Source organism: Aethalodelphis obliquidens, unplaced genomic scaffold (genome assembly GCF_003676395.1).
Source record: "Aethalodelphis obliquidens isolate GAN/ISIS:26980383/991018 unplaced genomic scaffold, ASM367639v1 scaffold64, whole genome shotgun sequence".
Lineage (NCBI taxonomy): Eukaryota > Metazoa > Chordata > Mammalia > Artiodactyla > Delphinidae > Aethalodelphis > Aethalodelphis obliquidens.
Window position 1 is genome coordinate 1,017,164 of NW_020838008.1, and position 21,787 is coordinate 1,038,950.

Sequence of the window (21,787 nt, forward strand, 5' to 3'; positions counted from 1 at the left end):
GGCAGTGACTAGACGGCAGAATGAAGGGAAATTGGCAAGGTGCAGGAAATGTTCTGCTTTTTTTTTTTTTTTTCTGGAAGCTGATTACATGTGTATGTTTGGTTTGTGAATATCCAAGCTGTATCCTTGAGATATGTGAATTTTTCTATATGTGTATTGTACTTCAATAAAAAAGATTAAAAGAAAAAGTTATTAAATGAAACTGTCCTATATTCCTCAAAACTGTTGTCAAAAAAACAACAGGGCTTCCCTGGTGGCGCAGTGGTTGAGAGTCTGCCTGCCAATGCAGGGGCTGCAGGTTCGTGCCCCGGTCCGGGAAGATCCCACATGCTGCGGAGCGGCTGGGTCCATGAGCCATGAGCCTGTGCGTCCAGAGCCTGTGCTCCGCAACGGGAGAGGCCACAACAGTGAGAGGCTTGTGTACCACAAAAACAACAACAAAAACAAAAACAAAAAAAAACCCCACAACAACAAAAAAACCTCACAAAAAACAAAAAAGGGAGAGCTAAGAAAATGTTCCAGATTAAGAGAGAGAAAAGAAACATGATGACTAAATAGATGCCTGATCTTGCACTGCGAAATAAAACGCTGCTATGTAAGGTTATTGGGATAATTGCAAAATTTGACTATGGACTTTATATAATGGCATTGAATCAAGGTTAAATTTACTGAATTTTATAATTGAATTATGACTACATAAGAGATAGTCCTTATTCTTGGTAGACACAGGCCAAAGTACTTAGGCATGGTTTTTAAGAACCATTGATTCTCAAATGGTTATGATAAATAATAAAACATAAATACACAGGGACTTCCCCAGTGGTCCAGTAGTTAAGAATCTGCCTTCCAATGCAGGGGACGTGGGTTCGACCCCTGGTCAGGGAACTAAGATCCCACATGCCATGGGGCAACTAAGCCCACGTGCCACGCAGCTACTGAGCCCGTGTGCTCTAGAGCCTGCACGCCACAACTAGATAGCCTGCGCGCCACAAAGATCCCACATGCCGCAAGGAAGATCCCGCCTGCCACAACTAAGACCCGATGCAGCCAAATAAATAAATAAATATTAAACAAATAAATCTCAGGCGTCTAAAAAAAACCATAAAGAGGAAACAAATTTGGTAAAACATCAACACTAAGTTATGGTGGGTAGGTGAAGGGTATATGGGCGTTCATCATAATATTATAGCAACGCTTCAGTAGACTTGGAAAATGTAATAAACTGGAAAAAAGCTGTTACATTATTCTAGGCACAAGATGATGTGATGCGCACCAAACTCGGCAGTAAATACAGAGTACAGTGAATAAACTCAAGATATACTTTGGAAGTGGAACTGACGAGATTGGTTAATTGATAAGATGAGAAAAGAAAAGGACTCACTGGCGTTAAGTAAGCAAACCCTCCCCAGAGGGCCCAATCTAGCCCCGCCCTTCCCCTTTCGACCCAAACGGAGGAAGTGAGGAAAAGGAAGCGACCGCCAAGTTACGAGCATGCTTCAGGCCTGGCGTCGCAAGGAGGCCGTAAATCGGAAAACCCTATTTGGCCCCTCCCCCATAATGGGCGGCCCCGGAGAGTGACAGAAACCAATGACAAGCGACTCGTCGGGCACTCACCCTATGGCTCTTGAACTGGGTGGAGTCCTGTGCCACGAGGCTAGCTTCCGCTCTCCGCAGCAAAGCTGCCGCTCTGGGCTGCATATCTGACGCGGTTTGGGCATTTCTGTCAACGTGGGAAGAAGTTGTGCAGAGCAAGTGGACTTTAAACCCGGAGTGCGGGAGCAGTACGGGAGGGATGGGCCCCGCACATAAGGGAGCGCAGCATCGCGGAACTGCCGGGGAGCCGGAGGTGGGTGAGCCATCTGGGAGGAAGGAATGCGCAACGTGTCGGAGATGGCAGAACCTAACAGTTCTCTAGCGAGGGCACGAGAACGGTCCCTTCTGGAAGAGCACCATTTCCCCTGATGCTTCCAGCCCAGGGTACCGAGACAATCAGAGCTTGCTAAAGGAGATGGAACTTGGCATTATCCGGATGGAAATAGTAAAGACAATTGAGCTTCTCTCTGTTTGCTAGCTCTACACCTTGAAACTGAAAAAAACCCCACCCCCTTCTGCGGCTTGGGTCTTTTTCTTGACGAAGTCCTCCTGGAGGTTGGACGGGATCTTCTTTCCTCTTGTGTCTAGTTTTGTGCTCTCCACGTGGTGGCGCTCCTGGAGCGCTACAGTAAGGCTCTCCAGGGTGTGGGATCGTGGAGGGGGGCGGGGCCCAGGGCTGTAGGGGAGAAGGTTTGGGATCCTGCAGCCCAGGGTTCGAAGCCTGCTCACAGTTTAGGCATACCAACTGGAACCTCTAGCTCACTGGGCTTCGTTCGGGTGTCCGTTTTCTGCTAGGATTATTGTGAGGATTGGATGATTTCACTGAGTGTGTCCTTCAGAGTCAGTAGGCTCTTCCATCATTGAGCACTTAATGTGTACTTATATAGTTTATAGTCAGGGCTTGCTGGGGCAGGGGGTGTGTGTGTGTGTGTGTAACCTGGCAGGATTTGGATAGAGCAAGAGTGGAGATGGCATTTGCAAAGTCCCAGGATTAACCCAGCAGAAGAGGAAGCTCCTGGTACTTACAAGGACCTGAGGCATTGCTTGGTGCATGGCCCAGTCAGCTACCACCCCTAGCAACTTGTGCTATCAGGTAGATGGGGAACCCTCAACTCAGGGAGATTTCAGCATAGAGCTCAGTAATGTTCTTTTAAGTAAAAGTTATTCTGAGTTTTACACAGTCTGACTCCTATTCAAGAGAGCCCAGGAGCAGGTAAAGCCTTTACCCACATCCTGTCATGGTGGCACGTCAGGCAGTGGACGCTAGATATCTGTGATGTCACCCTGGGTTCTCCCTCTCATTGGCCACAGGTGATGGCGTCAGCTCTGGAAGGCATAGGCAAGGAGGGGAAGAAGGAATCCTCAAAGAAGCGTTCTGGTTCTCCAGTGGAGGGCCTCCTGCAGCCCGTGAAGCTCAGCCGGGCAGAACTGTACAAGGAGCCTACCAATGAGGAGCTGAATCACCTTCGGGAGACTGAGAGTCTGTTCCATTCCAGCTTGCTTCGTTTACAGGTACCATTGGGTGGTTGGGAATTGGGTTAGAGAGGTGGACCTGAGACACTGAGGCTGAAGTACTACTCACCCCTGCCGCTTCTTACAGGTAGAGGAGCTACTGAAGGAAGTGAGGCTCTCAGAGAAGAAGAAAGAGCGGATTGATGCTTTCCTACAGAAGGTCAACCAGCGGATCATGAGGGTGCCCTCAACCCCTGAGACAGAGGTAAGGCAGGTAGTGGAGGGAACTGGAAAGCCCAGAAGAGGTCCTTAGGGGCCTTGTTATTCTCTGAAGGGGATGGGGTGCTAGGGAGCTCATTCTCACCGCCAGGAGTCTCAGCTAGGAGTGCAGTCAATTATGTGTTCATTCATTTAGCAAACACTTACGTGCCTTGCAGTAGTTGTGTTCTTAGGGTACATCAGTGAACAAAGCAGCCTATGTTCTAGTATTAGACTTATGGACGATAGATAATGAACACGACAAGTAAACTGTATGGCAGTGTTAGATGGTGGTAAGTACTATGGAAAAAGGAAGAAGAACAAGGTAAGGGGATTATGGGAATATCAGAGGGTGAGAGTGTTTGGCAACTTTAAGTAGCGTGGTTGAGGTAGGCCTTATTGAAGTGACATTTGTGTGAAGGAAGTGAGTCAGGGATATAGATATCTAAGGAAGGGAAGGGAAGGGAAGGGATTCCAGGAAGGGAAAATAGCCAACACAAAGGTTCAAAGGCAAGAATAGGTCTGGTATGATGAGTTGGGAGATTGGGATTGACATATATACACTAATATACATAAGATGGATAACTAAAAAGAAACTGCTGTATAAAAAAATAAAGTTAAACTAAAAAATTTTAAAAAAAGAATAGGTCTGGTACATTCCTTGGAAAGAATGAGGGGAAGATAGAAGGAGGTAAGTTCAGAAAGGTTATGGAGGAGCGGGGCATATCATGTAGGGCCTTGTGCACCAAAACAAGGACTTTGGCTGTTGCTCTGGATAAGATGGGGAATAACTGCAGGCATTTTGTTTGTGATCTAACTTCAGTATTAAAAAGTTCACCCAGGTTTTTGCGTTAAAAGTAGAATGGAGGGGGCTTCCCTGGTAGCGCAGTGATTGAGAGTCCGCCTGCCGATGCAGGGGACACGGGTTCGTGCCCCGGTCCGGGAAGATCCCACATGCCGGTCTGGGAAGATCCCACATGCCGCAGAGCGGCTGGGCCGTGAGCCACGGCCGCTGAGCCTGCGCGTCCAGAGCCTGTGCTCTGCAACGGGAGAGGCCACAACAGTGAGAGGCCCGCGTACCGCAAAAAAAAAAAAAAGTAGAATGGAGGGGGACAAAGGTGAAATCAAGGAGACTAGTTAGAAACCTATTGTACAATGATCCACTGAAAAATGGCTCAGACTAGGGTAGAGTAGAGAAGTGGTCAGTGTCTGGATACCTTTTGAAAGTGAAATGGGTGTTCTTAACAGAGATGAGTCAAGATGATTTAAATGTTTTTAGCTTGAGCAGCTAGTATGGAGTTGTCTTAATGGGGAAGACATGTTTATAGGAAGATCAGAAGTTTGGTTTCAAACATTTTGACATGTTGAATTTGAGATGTCTACTAGACATCAAGGGGACATGTTAGGAAGGCAGTCAAATTAATACGTTTCACTGTCTCTGTCCCCACAGCTGACCAACCAGGCATGGCTCCGTGATGGGGTTCGAGTCCCCCTCCACCAAGTGCCCTATACTGTGAAGGGCTGTTTCCGCTTCCTGCCCCCAGCCCAGGTCACTGTTGTGGGCAGTTACCTTCTGGGCACCTGCATCCGGCCAGACATCAATGTGGATGTGGCATTGACCATGCCCAGGGTGAGGTTCAGAGTCTGGGGAATGGAGAGGTCTGCCATTTCACCACCTACAAATCCCTCGATCCCTCTCTTTTTCCCACCTCTCGCTTGCCGGGGCATTGAAATCTGAATTCTAAATCCAAAGAACAGACCACTGCAGTTGTCCTGAGGGAGCTTAGATTTGCCATTTGGAACTTTGTCTTCCTCATCTGAGTTGTGGTATTGCTAGCCGTGGCTTAAGCATCCTGGCCAGCAGATGGGGTTGCCAAACTTTGACCTTGGCTTCACCTCGGCCCCCAAGTTCTCCAACAACAAGGACTTAAGTGACTGGCCATCTCTCTCTTCTCCTGACCCCCTCCAGGAGATCCTACAGGACAAGGATGGGCTGAACCAGCGCTACTTCCGCAAGCGTGCCCTCTACCTGGCCCACTTGGCTCACCACCTGTCCCAAGACCCACTCTTTGGCAGTGTTCGCTTTTCCTACACCAATGGCTGCCACCTGAAACCCTCGCTGCTGCTGCGGCCGCATGGTGGGAGGCATATACCGGGTGGAGGGCACCGCATGGGGTGACAAATCCAGTGGGGGAGGAACTAGGGCCTCAAGTCCACGGTGAGAAGCTTGGGCCTCAAGTTGGACGGGAAAGGTGTAAGGCCCTCAAATGGGGAGTGGGGGTGGTGTGGGTGGTACAGGGGCTCCTCTGGCTCCAGGGGGCTGCAGGGTCTCAGCATCTCCCATCTACCCCCAGGGAAGGATGAGCGTCTGGTCACTGTCCGTCTGCATCCATGCCCTCCACCTGACTTCTTCCGCCCGTGCCGCCTGCTGCCGTCCAAGAACAATGTGCGGACTGCCTGGTACCAAGGGCAGAGTCCTTCAGGGGATGGTGAGTATCAAGGTGGAGTTGGAGAGAAGGGTCTTGCGGGGACTTCTCCTCTCACGACTTCCCCTTTCCTCCCACAGGTAGCCCAGAGCCCCCCACCCCCCACTATAACACATGGGTCCTGCAGGACACAGCCCTTGAGTCCCATGCGCAGCTGCTATCAACCGTGCTGGGCTCAGCCTCGGGGCTGAAGGATGGTGTGGCACTTCTGAAGGTCTGGCTGCGGCAGCGGGAACTGGACAAGGTGAGTGGGGACTGGCCCAGCTTCCCTGCCTCACTGAGTGGTGGGTTGGCTCTGAGCTCCGGCCTTTCCCTCCGTGTCCCCCTCAGGGCCTGGGAGGATTCAGTGGGTTCCTTGTCTCCATGCTGGTTGCCTTCCTGGTGTCTACACACAAGATCCATACCACCATGAGCGGCTACCAGGTCCTGAGAAGCACCTTGCAGTTTCTGGGTGAGGCGGCTGGACTCGGAAAGGCCAAGGGCCCCACTCATACCCTCAGGGATCATTCGGTCTCTGGTCCTCAGACAGAGGAGCAAACCGAATCCCAGAGGCAGGCAGTTGCAGCCACCTGTCCGGAGGGTGGGTGTCACGAGGGCTGGGTCCCTAGGGAGGGGGATACCTTCTGACACACCCACCTTCTCTGGCTCATTTCAGCCAGTACAGATCTGACGGTCAACGGGATCAGTTTGTGCTTCAGCTCAGATCCCTCCCTGGTGAGTAGGGCAGTGCTGAGTCTGGGCAAGGCATCCTGAAGTCAAGGCCCAGCCCTGACTGGCTTCTCTCTCCCCCTCCCAGCCGGCCCTGGCTGACTTCCACCAGGCCTTCCCTGTTGTCTTCCTGGACTCCTCAGGCCGTCTCAACCTCTGTGCTGATGTCACTGCCTCCACTTGCCACCAGGTACAGGTGTCGCCCACTCCTGGCTTCCCCAGATGTCCCAGCCCAGACCCTGTCCCTTCTGCCAGCACCAGAACCCCAGAAACTCCTCTCCAGAGACCTTTGGTCAGGCACGTCTCTGGGTCTGGGCCCTGTGTTCCGTAAGGGGAGGGGTGCAGTGCTGGTGGTCTCACGCGGGAGTTCCCTCCTTACTCTGTGGCCCCAGGTGCAGCACGAGGCACGGCTGTCTATGGTGTTGCTGGACAGCAAAGCTGACGATGGGTTCCAGCTGCTGTTGATGACTCCCAAACCTATGGTCCGGGCTTTTGACCACATACTGCAGTAAGTTTCGGGGTGCCAGGATATGCCAGTGAGTCCTGTATCCCTGGGGCTAGTGATGGGGCAAAGGTCCTCAGGCAAGTGCTCAGATAGATCATCCTGGGGGTGGGGGTGGTGATACTTGGGACCAGCAGTACCTGATTCCCCCTCATTGTCCCTCTCTGCCCCCCCAGTCTCCGTCCACTGAGTCGCCTGCAGGCAGCGTGTCACCGACTAAAGCTGTGGCCAGAGCTGCAGGATCATGGTGGGGACTATGTCTCAGCTGCTTTGGGCCCACTAACCACCCTTCTGGAGCAGGGCCTGGGGTCCCGGCTGCACCTGCTGGCCCACTCTCGGCCCCCAGTCTCAGAGGTGAGATGGTGTTGGTTGGGGAGTTTGTGGGACCGAGGCGGGTGGACCCAGGGTCCCAAGAGATACAAAAGACACACCATCCCTCTCACTAGAAAGTGGGTTTCCAGACCAAGCTGTGGGATGCTTGGATTGAGCTCAGCCTTTCTACATCCTACAGTGGGACATCAGCCAGGATCCACCGAAACACAGAGACTCCGGGGTCCTGACCCTGGGATTGCTCCTCCGGCCTGAGGGGCTGACCAGTGTTCTTGAGCTGGGTCCAGAGGCTGACCAGCCTGAGGTGAGGAGCCCTGGAGTCTGAGGGGTGATTTGGTCCTGTCTTGCATTGGAAGGAGTGGAGTGGACTGTCCTCATGCCACCTGGATTGAGGCCTGTCAGGAGACTTCTTTCTTTTTTTTTTTTTTGCAAGATTTATTTATTATCTATTTAGTTAGTTTATTTTTGGCCGCATTGGTTCTTAGTTGCGGCACGCGGGATCTTTGTTGAGGCATGCAGGATCTTTCATTTTGGTTCACGGGCTTCTCTCTAGTTGTGGCGTGTGGGATTTTTCTCCCTAGTTGTGGCGTTCAGGCTCCAGGGTGCATGGGCTCTGTAGTTTGCGGCACGCAGGCTCTCTCGTTGAGGTACGCGAGCTCTGTAGTTGTGGCACGCGGGCTTAGTTGCCCCGCGGCATGTGGCATCTTATTTCCCCGACCAGGGACTGAACCCACATCCCCTGCCTTGTACAGCGGATTCTTTATCGCTGGACCAGCGGGGAAGTCCCCTGTTGGGAGATTTCTGACAGAGCCCTTCTTTATTGATCTCTACCACTACCCCTTTCCTCTTCCCAGGCTGCTGACTTCCGCCAGTTCTGGGGATCTCGCTCCGAGCTTCGGCGTTTCCAGGATGGAGCCATTCGGGAGGCTGTGGTCTGGGAGGCAGCCTCTATGGCCCAGAAGCGCCTTATTCCCCACCAGGTGGTCACTCATCTCTTAACGCTGTGAGTGTTAGCATCTGAATGCCAGGAGGCAGCCATGGGCTGGGGAGCCTTTTAGGAGGGTCTGGCCCAAGCTTTTGGGGTGAGCAGCCCACATCCAGTAGCTCTCGGCATGGCCCCCAGTGCCCACACTGTGCCTGTGCCCCTTTTCCAGCCATGCTGACATCCCAGATACCTGTGTCCACTATACGGGGGGCCTCCTGGATGCACTGATTCAAAGCCTGAAAGAGGTAAGGGCCCTGCTTCAGGGCTTGGGTTAAGGCTAGGGACTGTAGAGTAAGCAGCCTGTGTGGCTGGATTTGGGGGTGGGGATGGGGGTGGAGAGCCCCATCTTAGCCAGGCTGCACTTCCCAGAGCGTCCAGCAGGGGACTCCCTGGCTCTGCAGCAGCAGCCTGAGCCATGGCTGTATCCCAGGTGGTGGGGCTCTTCTGAAAGGTCGTGCCCTCCTGTCTTTCTTTTCCCTCTCAGACCTCCAGCACAGGTGAGGAGGCCCTGGCAGCTGCGGTGCGTTGCTACGATGACCTCAGTCGCTTGCTGTGGGGACTGGAAGGTCTGCCGCTGACCGTGTCTGCCGTGCAGGGAGCTCACCCAGTGCTGCGCTACACTGAGGTGAGGCGCAAGGGGCAGGGAGCTCTTTCTGCTTCGTGACACCCACCTCTGCTCCACTCACCCGGTATTCTCCCTTCCAGCTTCTTGACTCTGGGCACTCCCTCCCAGTCCCAGGCCTCTTCCTCAGCCCCCCTTCTTCCATAGGTGTTCCCACCAACCGCAGTCCGGCCAGCCTACTCCTTCTATGAACAGCTGCAAGAGCGGGCCTCACTGTTGCCCCGGCTTGACAAGCCCTGTCCAGCCTACGTGGAGCCCATGACTGGTGAGGGAGCTCTTGCGAGGGGGTGAGAGGGACTGTTCTCACCCCAGGCCGCAGGCTGAGGCCTCTCATTCTTCTCCACAGTGGTATGTCACCTGGAGGGCAGTGGGCAGTGGCCGCAGGATGCTGAGGCCATACGGAGGGTCCGGGCTGCCTTCCAGCTGCGCCTGGCAGAGCTGCTGACGCAGCAGCATGGGCTGCAGTGCCGCGCCACAGCCACGCACACCGATGTCCTCAAGGTTCGGCTGGTGCAGGGCAGGGATACCCAGGGAGGGAGGGGACAGGGGTGTCAGGGTGGCCCGCCTCCCATGCCATCCCCTCTTCCAACAGGATGGGTTTGTGTTCCGGATTCGTGTGGCCTATCAGCGGGAGCCCCAGATCCTGAGGGAGACGCGGAGCCCCGAGGGGATCATCTCCTTGAGGGACACTCCCGCCTCTCTCCGCCTTGAGAGGGACACTAGGCAGTTGCCCCTGCTCACCAGCACCTTGCATGGGTATGACCACCCCCACAGGCTCTTATGTCCGTAGACCCTTTCCTGGCCCCATTCTGCTCTCCTGGCCATCTGTCTCGCTGGAAGGCCGGTTGGAGAGATGAGTTCTGGAGTCAGGCAAGTGCCAGAACCCTGGCCCTGCCACTTCACTGGCTGTGTCCCTCGGGCAGGATTCCCCCTCCCCTCAACCTTATCTTTCTCACCTGTAAAATGGGAATCATGCTAGGACCAACCTCTTGGGGAACTAATTAGGAAGATGTGAGATGATACGTGTAATGCATTAGCACAGAAGCCAGTGTTGGGTAAAGTTGAGTAAGTAGCAGCAGCAGGGCTGAAACACTGTTCTTGGGCCCTGAGGGCCTCACTGTCATGGTCACTACCCTCCTCTCCCCGCAGACTCCAGCAGCAGCACCCAGCCTTCTCGGGTGTGGCTCGGCTGGCCAAGCGGTGGGTGCGCGCCCAGCTCCTAGGTGAGGAGCTCACGGATGAGAGCCTGGACCTGGTGGCTGCTGCCCTTTTCCTGCACCCTGAGCCCTTCACCCCTCCCAGGTGATTCCCTCCACCTTTCCCCTAGCCAGGAAGTTCCACTGGGGCCAGCTTTCATCCCCTGTGCTTCAGTCCACATGGGAGAGGTGGCTGAACCAAGGGACAGAAGGGGTTCTAACCCCTGCAATCCACCAGGGGGGCCTAGGCTCTCTGGGCCACGGGGGGCCTGGGCATGTGTGACTGGCTCAGATGCTTTGCTTACCCCTTCTTCTCAGCTCCCCCCAGGTGGGCTTCCTTCGGTTCCTTTTCCTGATATCAACCTTTGATTGGAAGAACAACCCCCTAATTGTCAACCTCAATAATGAGCTCACTGGTAAGTGGTAGGATCAGGGTCGGACTAGTGCAAGAACTACCCTTTGTGGATTGTAGAATAGGGCAGGCAAGGGTTTTCCCTGTCAGTCTGTTAGGTTTTCTGTCTGCCTCCCCTATCCCGGATATCCACTCCTGACCCTGACTGCCTGGGGGTAGGGAATTATTAAGGAGGAAGAGGACCAAATCAAGCCTTTAGGGAGCTCCAAGACTGTAGAGATATGGTTTGCCCACGTGATGATCAGAAACACAGCGGACTGGGGATGGTAAGCAGGCTACCTGGGGGGCTGTGAAGGGAAGAGGAGAGAGGAAGAGGGGCTCTGAACACCAGGTGAGAAGTCTTACGGTGGGGAGCAGGGAACGGTTCAGGCTAGAATACATGCCCAGACCTCTTGGGTCCGGGGTCGGTGGCAGGGGGCGGTGGTGAGTGATGATTTCTGGTTGTAATATGAGGAGCTTCTGGTCCCAGCAGAGAGGAAGGTATCAGCTTTCTAATTCCCCAGGTGTGTGGGAGCCCAGGGTAGGAAGGGGCCAGGGGCAGGCCTCAGCTTGTGCAGGCCCAGAAAGCAGACTAGGGTGCCAGGCAGTGGAAAATTCTGCTTCTGGTCCCAGGCTGGGAGTTTAACACCCTGCCCAGTTGAGGCAGATGCGGTGTCCCTTTCATCGCTTTTGCCATTTGGGGGATGTTGGAACGTCCCTGTGATGGGCAGCTGCTAAGTGTACAGTAGGAGGACCCAGGGCAGTAGAGGGTGTCTGGGGGGAGGAGTAGGCTGACCCAAGACCCCCTCTCCTCCGCAGCGGAGGAGCAGGTGGAGATCCGCAGTGTCTTCCTGGCAACCCGGACAAAACTTCCCGTCATGGTCATCATTACCCCCCAGGATCGCAAAAGCTCTGTATGGACACAGGATGGACCCTCGCCCCAGGTTTAATTTCATTCCTGCTCCCAAATGTGTGGTTTTCTCCCCCAAGGAAAAAGCAGGCCCAGCCTGAGCTATGAGAGACCTGTGGTCAGGTGTGACCTTTCTGATGTATGTGTGTCCCCCAGATCCTACACCAGCTCATGGTCCTGGCAGCCAAGGCCTTGCCTGTCCTAGAGAAGCAGCTAATGGATCCCCAGGGTCCTGGGGACATCAGGGTAAGCCCCGGGCCCAGACTGACTCCAGGGGCTCTGGGGACTCTGCCTTTGAACCATGGAAGTCTGGAGCTCTAGGGGCCCCTGTCTGGTGAGACTGAATCCAGAGAAGGCGTTGCAGCTGCCCACGGCGCCTGGCAGTGGGGGAGCCTGCAGGAGAATCGGGGCCCTGGCTTCACACTTCTACCCTGCTCTCCTCCTGGGGACCCAAGCTGCCACCAACTGGGTCTTGTTGTTCCTGCCTTCAAATGAGCATTTGGGCCCATAGTGGGCGGGTCAGACAAAAGGGGAGGGGGGAGCCAGAGTGGGCATGTGGAGGGGTTTGTGGTCCAGTTCCCAGCTCCCAAGTGGGCACTACCCCTCCTCAGACAGTGTTCCGGCCACCGTTGGACATGTACGACGTGCTGATCCACCTGTCTCCCCGCCACATCCCCCGGCACCGCCAGGCTGTGGACTCGCCAGCTGCCTCCTTCTGCCGGGGCCTGCTTAGTGAGCCGGGGCCTTCCTCCTTGATGCCCGTGCTGGGCTACGATCCTCCTCAGCTCTACCTGGCGCAGCTCAGGGTAGGTCCTCAAGGGCTGACTGACCCTGGGGAGGGGACATCCAGGTGGAGCTGGGGCCGTGGGGGTGGCTCTCAGGTGTCTACCTGTAATCTTGTCTCTGTCCTGCCTTTTCCTAGGAGGCCTTTGGGGACCTGGCCCTTTTCTTCTATGACCAGCATGGCGGAAAGGTGATTGGTGTCCTCTGGAAGCCCAGCAGCTTCCAGCCCCAGCCGTTAAAGGTGAGCTGGCTGGGGACAGTTGTCTGTTCCTGAGTGTGTACATGTGTTCCACATGGGCATGTGTGTCTGTGTGTGGTTCCACGAGTGACCTGGTGGCGGGTGTGAAACGTGTTTTGGTGTCTCTGCGTGTGCCTCTCGTGACACCTCCATCTACATTTCTCTGATTCTCTCAGGCCTCCAACACAAAGGGGCGCATGGTGGTGTCTCAAGGTGGGGAGTTGGTGATGGTGCCCAATGTAGAAGCCATCCTGGAGGACTTTGCCATCCTGGGCGAAGGCCTAGTCCAGGCTGTGGAGGCCCGAAGTGAGAGGTGGACCGTGTGACCTCCAGCCCAGGAGCAAGCTGTAGATGGACAACAGGACTGCAGACCTCTGGAGCAAGATGTCAATGCTGTGACCACCCTTGCTGCATGTGGACCGTCCAAGGAGGGCTTGCTGGCCCGAGCATGCTGAATCATCCCCAACAAAGCCCTGTCCCAGTTTCCTGTCTGATGCCCCAGCATTGGGGCAGGGGCCATGGTGTACTGTGGAGCCCCCTGAATGAACCCAGGAGATCCATCTACTTGTCAGCCTGGCCTGGGCCTTTTTTATTTTTTCCTTCCCAGGCTGCTCCCAGAAGCCCGGAGAAGAGGCTGTGTGCCCAGGGCTGAGGCTCTGTCCCCACCCCTCTGCCAGGATGTGTGCCTCAACCTCAGTATGCCCTTCGGTGCATCGTCAGGCCTTTTAAATGGGGCTCAGAGAAGGTGTGGCACTGCCTGAGAGTCACAGAGCACCAGCACTGAGCAGTGGAGAGGGGGCTACGTGGGATGAATATACCGCATTGAAGGGGCACAATGCCCTCCTGGGTTGGTTCCACTGCATCCCGGGGTGGGGACATGGAAAAGCACAGAGGACAGGAGGGGGCTGGGTGGGTGAAGGGGTGAGGGGGACTGGTGGTCCCCCATCCAGGAGAGATGCAGAAAGCACTGATTGCTGCCCTGGCCTCTGGTGTCTGACCCCCTCAGGCTCTGTGCTCCTGCAGTGGTGGTGCAGAGGTGAATGGGACCCAAGACCTGCTCTCCAGGAGCTCCCAGTGCCCTGGGGGAGCGGGTGCTGATTCCTTTCAGTCTGGTCCACACCCCCTTTGCAGCAGCCTCTCCCTAATCCTGGCTTTTTCCAGACTCAGCTCAAACAGTGACTCCTCCTTAAGCGCTTCCTCGCCCTCAGCCTAAGGTGCGCTTTCTCTCCTCTGAAACATTAGAGCAATTACTGCCTGTTCATTTCTCTTTGCAGTCACGTACAGTGGCGTGAACTCCCTTGTTTTAAACTGTGATTTAAAATTAAATCATCTAATTTCCCTATGTTATTGGCTTGTCTGCCTTTTCTGCATGGTTTTGACCTTGTCTCCTACATGTCAGCTCTTTGAGGGCAGGAAACATATTTGAACAGATTTCATGGCACCTAGTACAGTGCTCTGCCCAAGTAGGATACAGGTGTGTGCAGAAGGGGCACCTGGCCCAGGCAGATGGAGGACAGGGCAGGCCACCAGAAGACTTCAAGGAAAAGAGAATCATGATTTGTGATCTCTGCCTAGAATGGGTAGGGTTTTGATGGTGAAAGGCCTGAGAATTAAAAAGTTGATGTTGGGAATTGCTTGGCAGTCCAATGGTTAGGATTCCACACTCTCACAGCTGAGGGCCCAGGTTCAATCCCTGGTTGAGGAACTAAAATCACTCAAGCCATGCAATGCAGCCAAAAAAAAAAAAAAGGTTTATTGAGTGCCTGCCTAATAAGATACCCTTTGTTATTTTCCATATCTTACATAAGGAAATTGATTATATACCAGCCCTATGAAGTACCTGCTTTTCCTCATTATCATTTTCTGAATGAGGTCAAGTTCAGCTGCAGGTGGGGGCTTGTTTGTAGAGGGACTTGGAGGTCTGGCTATCTGGCTTTATCCTCAAGATGCTTAGCCACACATGGGAACTCTGGTTTCCAATTTTGTCCCAATTCTGTTAGTCTTTGTGAACCTATGCCAGTCCCTGCCTGTCACTGTCATGGGACAGCTTGGCCTGGGGTTGAAATTAGTATAGGGAATACACTGATTGGCTGTGTGAACTGAGGTCTGTGTCCATCTCTCTCCCTGTGCCATTCATTCATGTACTCCAGATCTCAGTGTGCCAGGCTGTATTTTCAGTGAGATACAAGAGATGCAGTCCCAGCCCTGTGGTCGTCCCTGGCTTCTCAGCTTTCCTTTTTCTTAGTCCCTCACATGTGGCAGTCCCTCCGTGGACTCTGGGGAGGGGCAGGGGGTACAGGCTGGTTTCAAACCATCCCGTTTCATCCCAGGGTCAGCTTCAGGCTCGTAGCTTCCTTCACAACTCCAGTGCAGGCAACGCGTGGGATCTGCCTCCAGGTAAGCTCGTGGCTCCAGGAAGTGCAGATACCAGTCCCAATCAGGGGAAATGAGCCTTGGCCCTGCTACCTCCCCATGTGGTCCTGGGCAGTCACTTTCCCTTGCTGGGCTCAACCTCCCCATCTTTAAAATGGGCATGATAGGGACTTCCTTGGCAGTCCAGTGCTTAGGACTCTGTGCTTCCACTGCAAGGAGCATGGGTTTGATCCCTGGTCAGGGAGCTAAGATCCCTCAAGCCATGCAGTGTGGCCAAAAAAAAAAAAAAAGAAAAAAGAAAGAAGCCATGATAATGGCTTTGTCAGGTGCCAAGTGTGGCAAGGGAAGAGGGCAGATGACTCAGAAGCCCAAGGAGGTACATCCACCATGCTTTCTGCACTCCCTGCTCCAGCTTGGGGTGCGGGGTGAGGGGAGCACGAAGTCCAGGCTCCAATTTCAATGCTTGCTCCAACCTGTTTTCCTTGGATTTTCTCTGGGAAGTAGGTGAGGAGGCTGGTGTGGTCTAACATGACCTTGGGGGAGAGGGGACATGAGGAGCTAGAACCTCAGGGGAAGAGGACAGGAGCCTAGGAGGAACTCCTGCTGGAGCGAGGGTGTGCAGGAGGATGTGTGTTACAGCGCCGCCACACGTGCGTCTGCCCCTGTGGGCCTCTGCGTTTGCAGGTAGACATGGATGGGGCGGGAGGCTGTGTGTGACGTATGGTGTGATCTGTCTGCTCTGTGTGTGTTGGACTCGGGTGTGTGCACATCTGTATATACTAGTGTGCTTGTGCAGGTTTTTGCCTCCAGCTCTGGGTTGCTGTAAAAGGCAAAATCTGCTCTGTTTTTAAAGAGCAAGTCAGGAGGAAAAGCTCTCAGGAGGCAGGAACTCTGGATTCCTTCCTGTAAATCTAAATGGCTGTAAATAAAGGCTTCCCCTTCTTGGGGCTTCAGTTTCCCCAGTTCTGTCAGACCTCCCAAGCCTCTCTATGTAGTCACATTCAGTGAATTCTCAAAGGGTCCTCTCTTCGGGCTGTGCTATCTGACAACCTCCTCTAAACCAGAATCCTTTTAGCTGAAGACCCTGTTTTCCTCTGCCCAGCTCCTTACTTTGGAGAAAAAAAGCAAGACCCCAAAGCCCAGGGGTCCCTGCAGCAGGTTACATTCAGTGAAATCCTGAGGGCTGCTGCATCCCTGACCTAGTAAGTCAGATTGGGCTAGTCTGAGGCCCACCACTTCCACCCCAATAAATATGCACCTAACCCCCTCAACATCTGGTACTCGTTTTGCGAGTCACAGATTAATCTAGGTGAGCGATAAAGATAAAGGGGAGGAGAAGTCTGGGGCACGTGAGTCACCCCCACCTTCCTCAGGAAAGGCCAGCCTGCCCATCTCTCTGCTGCAGAGAGAAGGTGGCATCTTGGGCTGCCCTGGGGAACTAAGGGGGACAAGAGTGTTCCAAACCCAGAGGGAGACTCACTTCCCTCTCCCACTTCAGTTTCTGGAAGAGGGATGGAGAGGATAAGTTTTCTGGTTTGCAACAGGCCCAGAGAGGTGTTGGAACTTGTCTAGGGTCACACAGGGAGTTACAGAGAATCTATGTATCCTGGCTGCAGGCCTTGCTTCTGAGCCTGGGCTTTCCTGGGGCTAAGGGGTTGGGTGATGAGGAATAAAAGAGTAGAGAGGCCGGAGCTCTGGATCTCTCCAGTGAGGCGGCGAGGAGTGAAAAGCCGGGCCCCTCCCCTGTCCTGGGCTGACTGCCAGTCTTGCCCCTTCCCTTCTGCACAAGGCAGCAGAATGAAGCTGTTATTAGACCCAGGGGAGCAAGGTCAAGGATAGGGGTAGCGGGTGGGAGCATGAGCATTCTGGTCTACCGCAAACCTATGTCTCTGTTTCCCTGTCTGGGAGCTCTCCTCTGTTCTCCCAGACTAGAAACCTCCACAGAACAGAGCTGCGGTCTCCTAGAGACTGCCAAGGCCAAGGTTGGACCCTGACTGAGGGGTCATTGACGGGCATTGAGACCCATCTCCTGTTCCACCTGATGACCAAATGGTTTGGATGAAAAAGATAGATATGATATCCTGGCCTTTCCCCAGTCTCCCTCTCCACTGCCCCAAGGTCTAGAGACGCTCAGGAAGTCATTCCTGAAGTCTGACTGCAGAATCTCCTGCTGCGGGCTGTCCTCTCCTCTTGATCTTTCCCCTGAGACTTCTCTCCCTTGGGGCCAGCAGTGGGTGGCTGCCCTGTAATTAGCACCCAGACTGGGCTTGGATGAGGGGAGAGTATACTGGGGCTCATACATACCCATCACCTTTCTGGAACACCAGATGCAGAGCCTTCCACCACCTGTCCTCCTACGGCCACCTTCAGACCGCAGGCCTCTCAGAGAGCAGTTGTCCTGGGCCCCACCCAGATTCAGGTTCCTGTCTACGCAATTCTGCCTACCTTCAACCTCAGCTTCTTGCCGACCTGCCCTGCCCATTCTGCCTCCTAAATCCCAAATCCAAACCCTCTCATCATGTTGTACCAGGTCACTTTGTCTCCAGACTCCTCAACAGATTCCCCACCTCCTATCTCTGACTTTTATAAACACTGAACCCAGACCCACAGCCAAGCCCAGACAGGGATACACACAGATAGGCACACAGAACCCCAGGGTCACCCACATGTACACACAGACCTCCATGGGTACACGCATACACAGAGCCAAGAATGCACATGGATACGCACGACATTCATACAGGAGGAAACGTGACTCTAACGAGGCAGCTTCTGGAATGAACCTTTCCTTCTACGTTGACTGTAATACAGTTTTCAAAGCCTGAAACATCCATAATCTTGTCTGATTCTTACAGTGGCCCTGGGTGTGTGTGTGTTGGGGGGAACTCCACCTGAAACCTGCAGGTGACTGATGAGGAAACTGAAACTGAGGGGCCGGGAAAGGGAGCTGGCTCGGCCACCTGACTGGTCAGTGGCCAAGTGAGGCTTGGAGCTGAGCTTCTGGGTCTACAGGAGGGCTCTGCCCCCATCAGCCCAGCCCCTGTGGCTCTGGGCTCTTCCTCAGCACAGGGCCTAGGCCTCCCGTCCCATTCCTCTGCCTCCTCTCTGTGACCCTCTGCTGTCCTCAAAGGGTGCCGAGGGCAGCTCAGGGTGACACCAGAAGGTGAACACAGAGTCCCCAGGATATGGGTCAAAAGGCAGATTTTCTCAAGTTCCATCTGGACATCTGGCCGGAGGTGCCCCGGGGTGTGGTTTGTGTTCACAGGCTCTCCTCCATCTCGTCTGCCTGGAGACAGTGGGTGACTGTTGGTGCAGCAGGAGGAACTGCTTGCCCACTCCCAAGTCTGGGGACGCTCATAAGAGGGTGATTCATCTCTGCCCTCCACTCCCAGTTCCTGTCCAGAGCCAGCCCCCGACTCTCAAGGCCCAGAAATAGGAATAGCATCCAGCAGTGGCCTAAGAGTGGGGCACCCTCTAGACAGGGTGCTGAAGCATGGAGGGACCTGTGGCTCCCTGGCCTCCCTGCCCTCTTCACGTCTCCTCCATATCCGCATGGCGTTTGAATCCAGCTCAACACTTAATGGGGGGGCTTCCCTGGTGGCGCAGTGGTTAAGAATCCACCTGCCAATGCAGGGGACATGGGTTCGAGCCCTGGTCTGGGAACATCCCACATGCCACGGAGCAACTAAGCCCGTGCACCATAACTACTGAAGCCTGTGCGCCACAGCTACGGAAATCTGTGCGCCTAGAGCCCGTGCTCCACAAAAAGAGAAGCCACTGCAGTGAGAAGCCCACGTACTGTAGGGAAGAGTAGCCCCGCTCGCCGCAACTAGAGAAGGCCCGCACACAGCAGCAAAGACCCAATGCAGCCAAAAATAATAAATAACTAAAATAAATAAATTTATTAAAAAAAAAAGCACTTAACGGCAAGTGACTTCTCTCCAACTGTTAGTTTTATCATTTGTGAAAGGGTAAAGTATACACCCACTTCTGGGGGTTGTTTCACAAATGGGAGGAAGTACTTTTTAAAAAAATAAATTTATTTATTTTTATTTTATTTACTTATTTTTTTGTATAAATTTATTATTTTTTTTTTGGCTGCCTTGGGTCTTTGTTGCTGTGCATGGGCTTTTTCCACTTGCAGCGAGCGGGGGCTACTCTTTGTTGTGGTGCGCAGGCTCCTTCTCATCGTGGTGGCTTCTCTTGCTACGGAGCACAGGCTCTAGGCACGCAGGCTTCGGTAGTTGTGGAGCACGGGCTCAGTAGCTGTGGCTTGCAAACTCTAGAGTGCAGGCTCAGTAGTTGTGGCGCACAGGCTTAGCTGCTCCGCGGCATGTGGGATCTTCCCGGACCAGGGCTCGAACCCGTGTGCCCTGCATTGGCAGGCAGATTCTTAACCACTGTGCCACCAGGGAAGCCCCAGGAAGTACTTTCTAAACTTGAAAAATGTATGTATGTCTGTTTCGGTCAGCCCCTCCCCCATCCCACTCCAATGCTCGGGAAGAAGTTAGGGGTTCAGGGAGGCCGGGGGTCTGTAGTATGACTTGTTTTCTATGTCTACACTCTTCTCCACTCCACTTGCTGACAGCAAGGCCCATGTCTCCTCCTATGCTGGTTCAAGCTGCTCTCATACAGGCAAAAAGAGTTTGGGGGACAGGAAATGAAGGGTGTGTCACCCCTACCCCTTACAGGGCCCCAGCCAGTCCCTCTGGTCCAACAGGCTGGCACTTGAGTCTTCAGCCCTTCCCTTGCCTGGGAACCCACTCCCCCAGCTTCTGACCTCAAGGAGTCACGGCATCCCATGGGGTGGATCGGCTGTCAGTCGCCTTCCTGGGCACAGCCCTCCTGCCCTCAGCCCTCCTGCACAGGTGAGACACAGATCTTGCTCAAGATGTGTTGGGAGGAGATAGGGCCTCGACATGTGCCTCGTCCTGGAGCTCCCAGGCAGGCAGGCTGGCTTCCAGCCCGTACTCAGGCTTTCCTTCCCTAAGCACAGGAGGGAGCCCAGATGGCTCTGGGTAAGCCGCGTGACTCAGGGTCAGGGTCTGCCTCACCAAGCTCAGGCTCTTCCTGTGAAGCTGAGCTTCCTTCTATCTTTTGCTCCTGGGGGCGCCATTCACACTGACTACAATGAGAATGAGCCTCCTCACCCCAACACCTGCATCCAGTTGTGCAATGAGGTCTTGCTTCAGCCCCCCAGACTCTGGCCAGCCAGCCCAGTGCTTCTGGACAAGCATCCTCAGGCCCTGACCCCTCTTATTCCCAGATGACCCGAGACGGGCTGACAGGAATAAGGGACCCTTGGAAAGCATTGCATCCTTCCCCCTCCTCCAGGCAGGGTCCTCTCAGGCCCACTAAGAAGCATGAAGCCCTACCCATACCTCCTCAGCTCCAACCCTAAAGCATCCCAATATGCATGGTGTGTACATGTATGAACATGTGTGTACACCCTAGTTACAGAAAAGAACCAGTTTGGTGGGAGTATATGGGGTCATGGTCTTGAAGGTTGGACCTTGATTTGGAGTGAGGGGGCATCGGGAACTAGCTCTCGTTCCACTTGCCAAGCCATGTGCTTCGGCATGGCGCTGCATCCACTTGGGAAGTGGGAGGTTGCAAAGATGCTCTATGGTGAGCTGCAGCCCCAGGATTATAGGTGAGCATGTACACGCATGTGCACATGTGTGAGTACATGTAAGTGCACATGTGTAAATAGATGCTACTCGCAAGATACACAGATCCACAGTTATGTGTGTGACCTGCTCCCTCAGGGTGCAGCCCATGTGAACACCTATGTGAACTGAGTGCAAACACATGTGTATATGGGGCCGGGGGGAGGTGTGTGCTCTGCCTGCTGATGGTGGAGCTGCCCCTGTTTTTCTCTGGTTTCCAGGCCAGGCTCGGCTGCTGGCAGGCCCAGGACCAGCAGGAGTGAGGATGGGGTTCTGTGGGCTGGGGCTCCCTACTTTCTTTCAGTGTTGAGGAACCACTTTGCCACTTCCTGCCCTGTGCAGCCCCACCTGGGGCTGTGAGGGGCTGAGAAGCATACCAGGGAGTGGGGAGAAGAGAGTGAAGCCTTGTGGGGAGCTTCCCCCCCTTCCCACAGTCTGGGCTCCAGCACCAGGCGTCTAGGGTTTTGTCCTGAGTCACAGATGGGCAGTGGGGCCTCCGACAGGCATTCAGTAATGGCTCCCTGATTCACTCTAGGCCCTCCCAGCCCGTGGGGTTCAGGGGGTACGGTGCTTCTTCCTGGGCCAAGGGTCATGGGGGACCTCTTGTGTGGGGATTACATATGTATGTGAGCCCATGGCTAGACTCTCATGGGCAATGGGATCCTGGGAGCATGTGAACAAAGCTCAGGGTCTATAGGCAAGTATGGCTGCCAGCCTTGGGGGTAGTGTGTGTGCTGCACACCTGCATGTGCACCTGTGAATCTATCTATGTGTGTTGCCAAACCCTATCTATTTGGGCATGAGTCGCCTCTGGAGCCCTCATTTTTTTTTTTTTTTTTTGCGGTACGCGGGCCTCTCACTGTTGTGGCCTCTCCGGTTGCGGAGCACAGGCTCCGGACGCGCAGGCCCAGCGGCCATGGCTCACAGGCCCAGCTGCTCCGCGGCATGTGGGATCTTCCCAGACCGGGGCACGAACCCGTGTCCCCTGCATCGGCAGGCGGACTCTCAACCACTGTGCCACCAGGGAAGCCCTGGAGCCCTCATTTTTGACAGACATTCCTCAAGGGACAAGTCCCCTGGGCCCTTAGCCCACCTGGATTAAGTCCCTTTGGAAAATGTGCTCTTCCCTGGTAAAGCTGCCTTTAGAGACTGGGGTGAGGGCATATTTGCTCCCAGTCCTGTGGGAGTAAGGCCCAGGCTACCAGACCTCCGTTTCCCAATTATCAGATGCAGCATAGGGAAGAGGGTTGCCCCATGCCTCCCCTGAGATGGGACTGACACACCCTCAGTT

At 54.3% G+C, this 21,787-nt stretch overlaps 1 protein-coding gene across 4 annotated transcripts; it reads left to right on the top strand.

Moving 5' to 3' along the window:
- Nucleotides 1–1,665: 1,665 nt before the first annotated feature.
- On the top strand, nucleotides 1,666–13,801 carry NOL6 (nucleolar protein 6). 4 transcript variants are annotated; one of them, XM_027089053.1, is made up of 26 exons: nucleotides 1,666–1,846; nucleotides 2,905–3,105; nucleotides 3,194–3,310; nucleotides 4,754–4,933; nucleotides 5,273–5,441; nucleotides 5,658–5,792; nucleotides 5,870–6,033; nucleotides 6,120–6,240; nucleotides 6,445–6,503; nucleotides 6,586–6,687; nucleotides 6,890–7,005; nucleotides 7,176–7,353; nucleotides 7,511–7,633; nucleotides 8,184–8,332; nucleotides 8,484–8,559; nucleotides 8,799–8,939; nucleotides 9,084–9,201; nucleotides 9,283–9,437; nucleotides 9,529–9,692; nucleotides 10,086–10,238; nucleotides 10,451–10,548; nucleotides 11,343–11,467; nucleotides 11,590–11,679; nucleotides 12,045–12,239; nucleotides 12,356–12,457; nucleotides 12,631–13,801. In XM_027089053.1, exons 1-26 carry the CDS (start codon nucleotides 1,793–1,795, stop codon nucleotides 12,778–12,780), a joined length of 3,435 nt encoding a protein of 1,144 aa, XP_026944854.1. In that variant the 5' UTR covers nucleotides 1,666–1,792; the 3' UTR covers nucleotides 12,781–13,801. The 4 variants fall into 4 exon arrangements, with proteins under 4 accessions (XP_026944854.1, XP_026944855.1, XP_026944857.1 ...); XM_027089054.1 differs by lacking the exon at nucleotides 1,666–1,846 and adding an exon at nucleotides 1,853–2,038; XM_027089056.1 differs by lacking the exon at nucleotides 1,666–1,846 and adding an exon at nucleotides 2,045–2,148.
- Nucleotides 13,802–21,787: the final 7,986 nt, after the last annotated feature.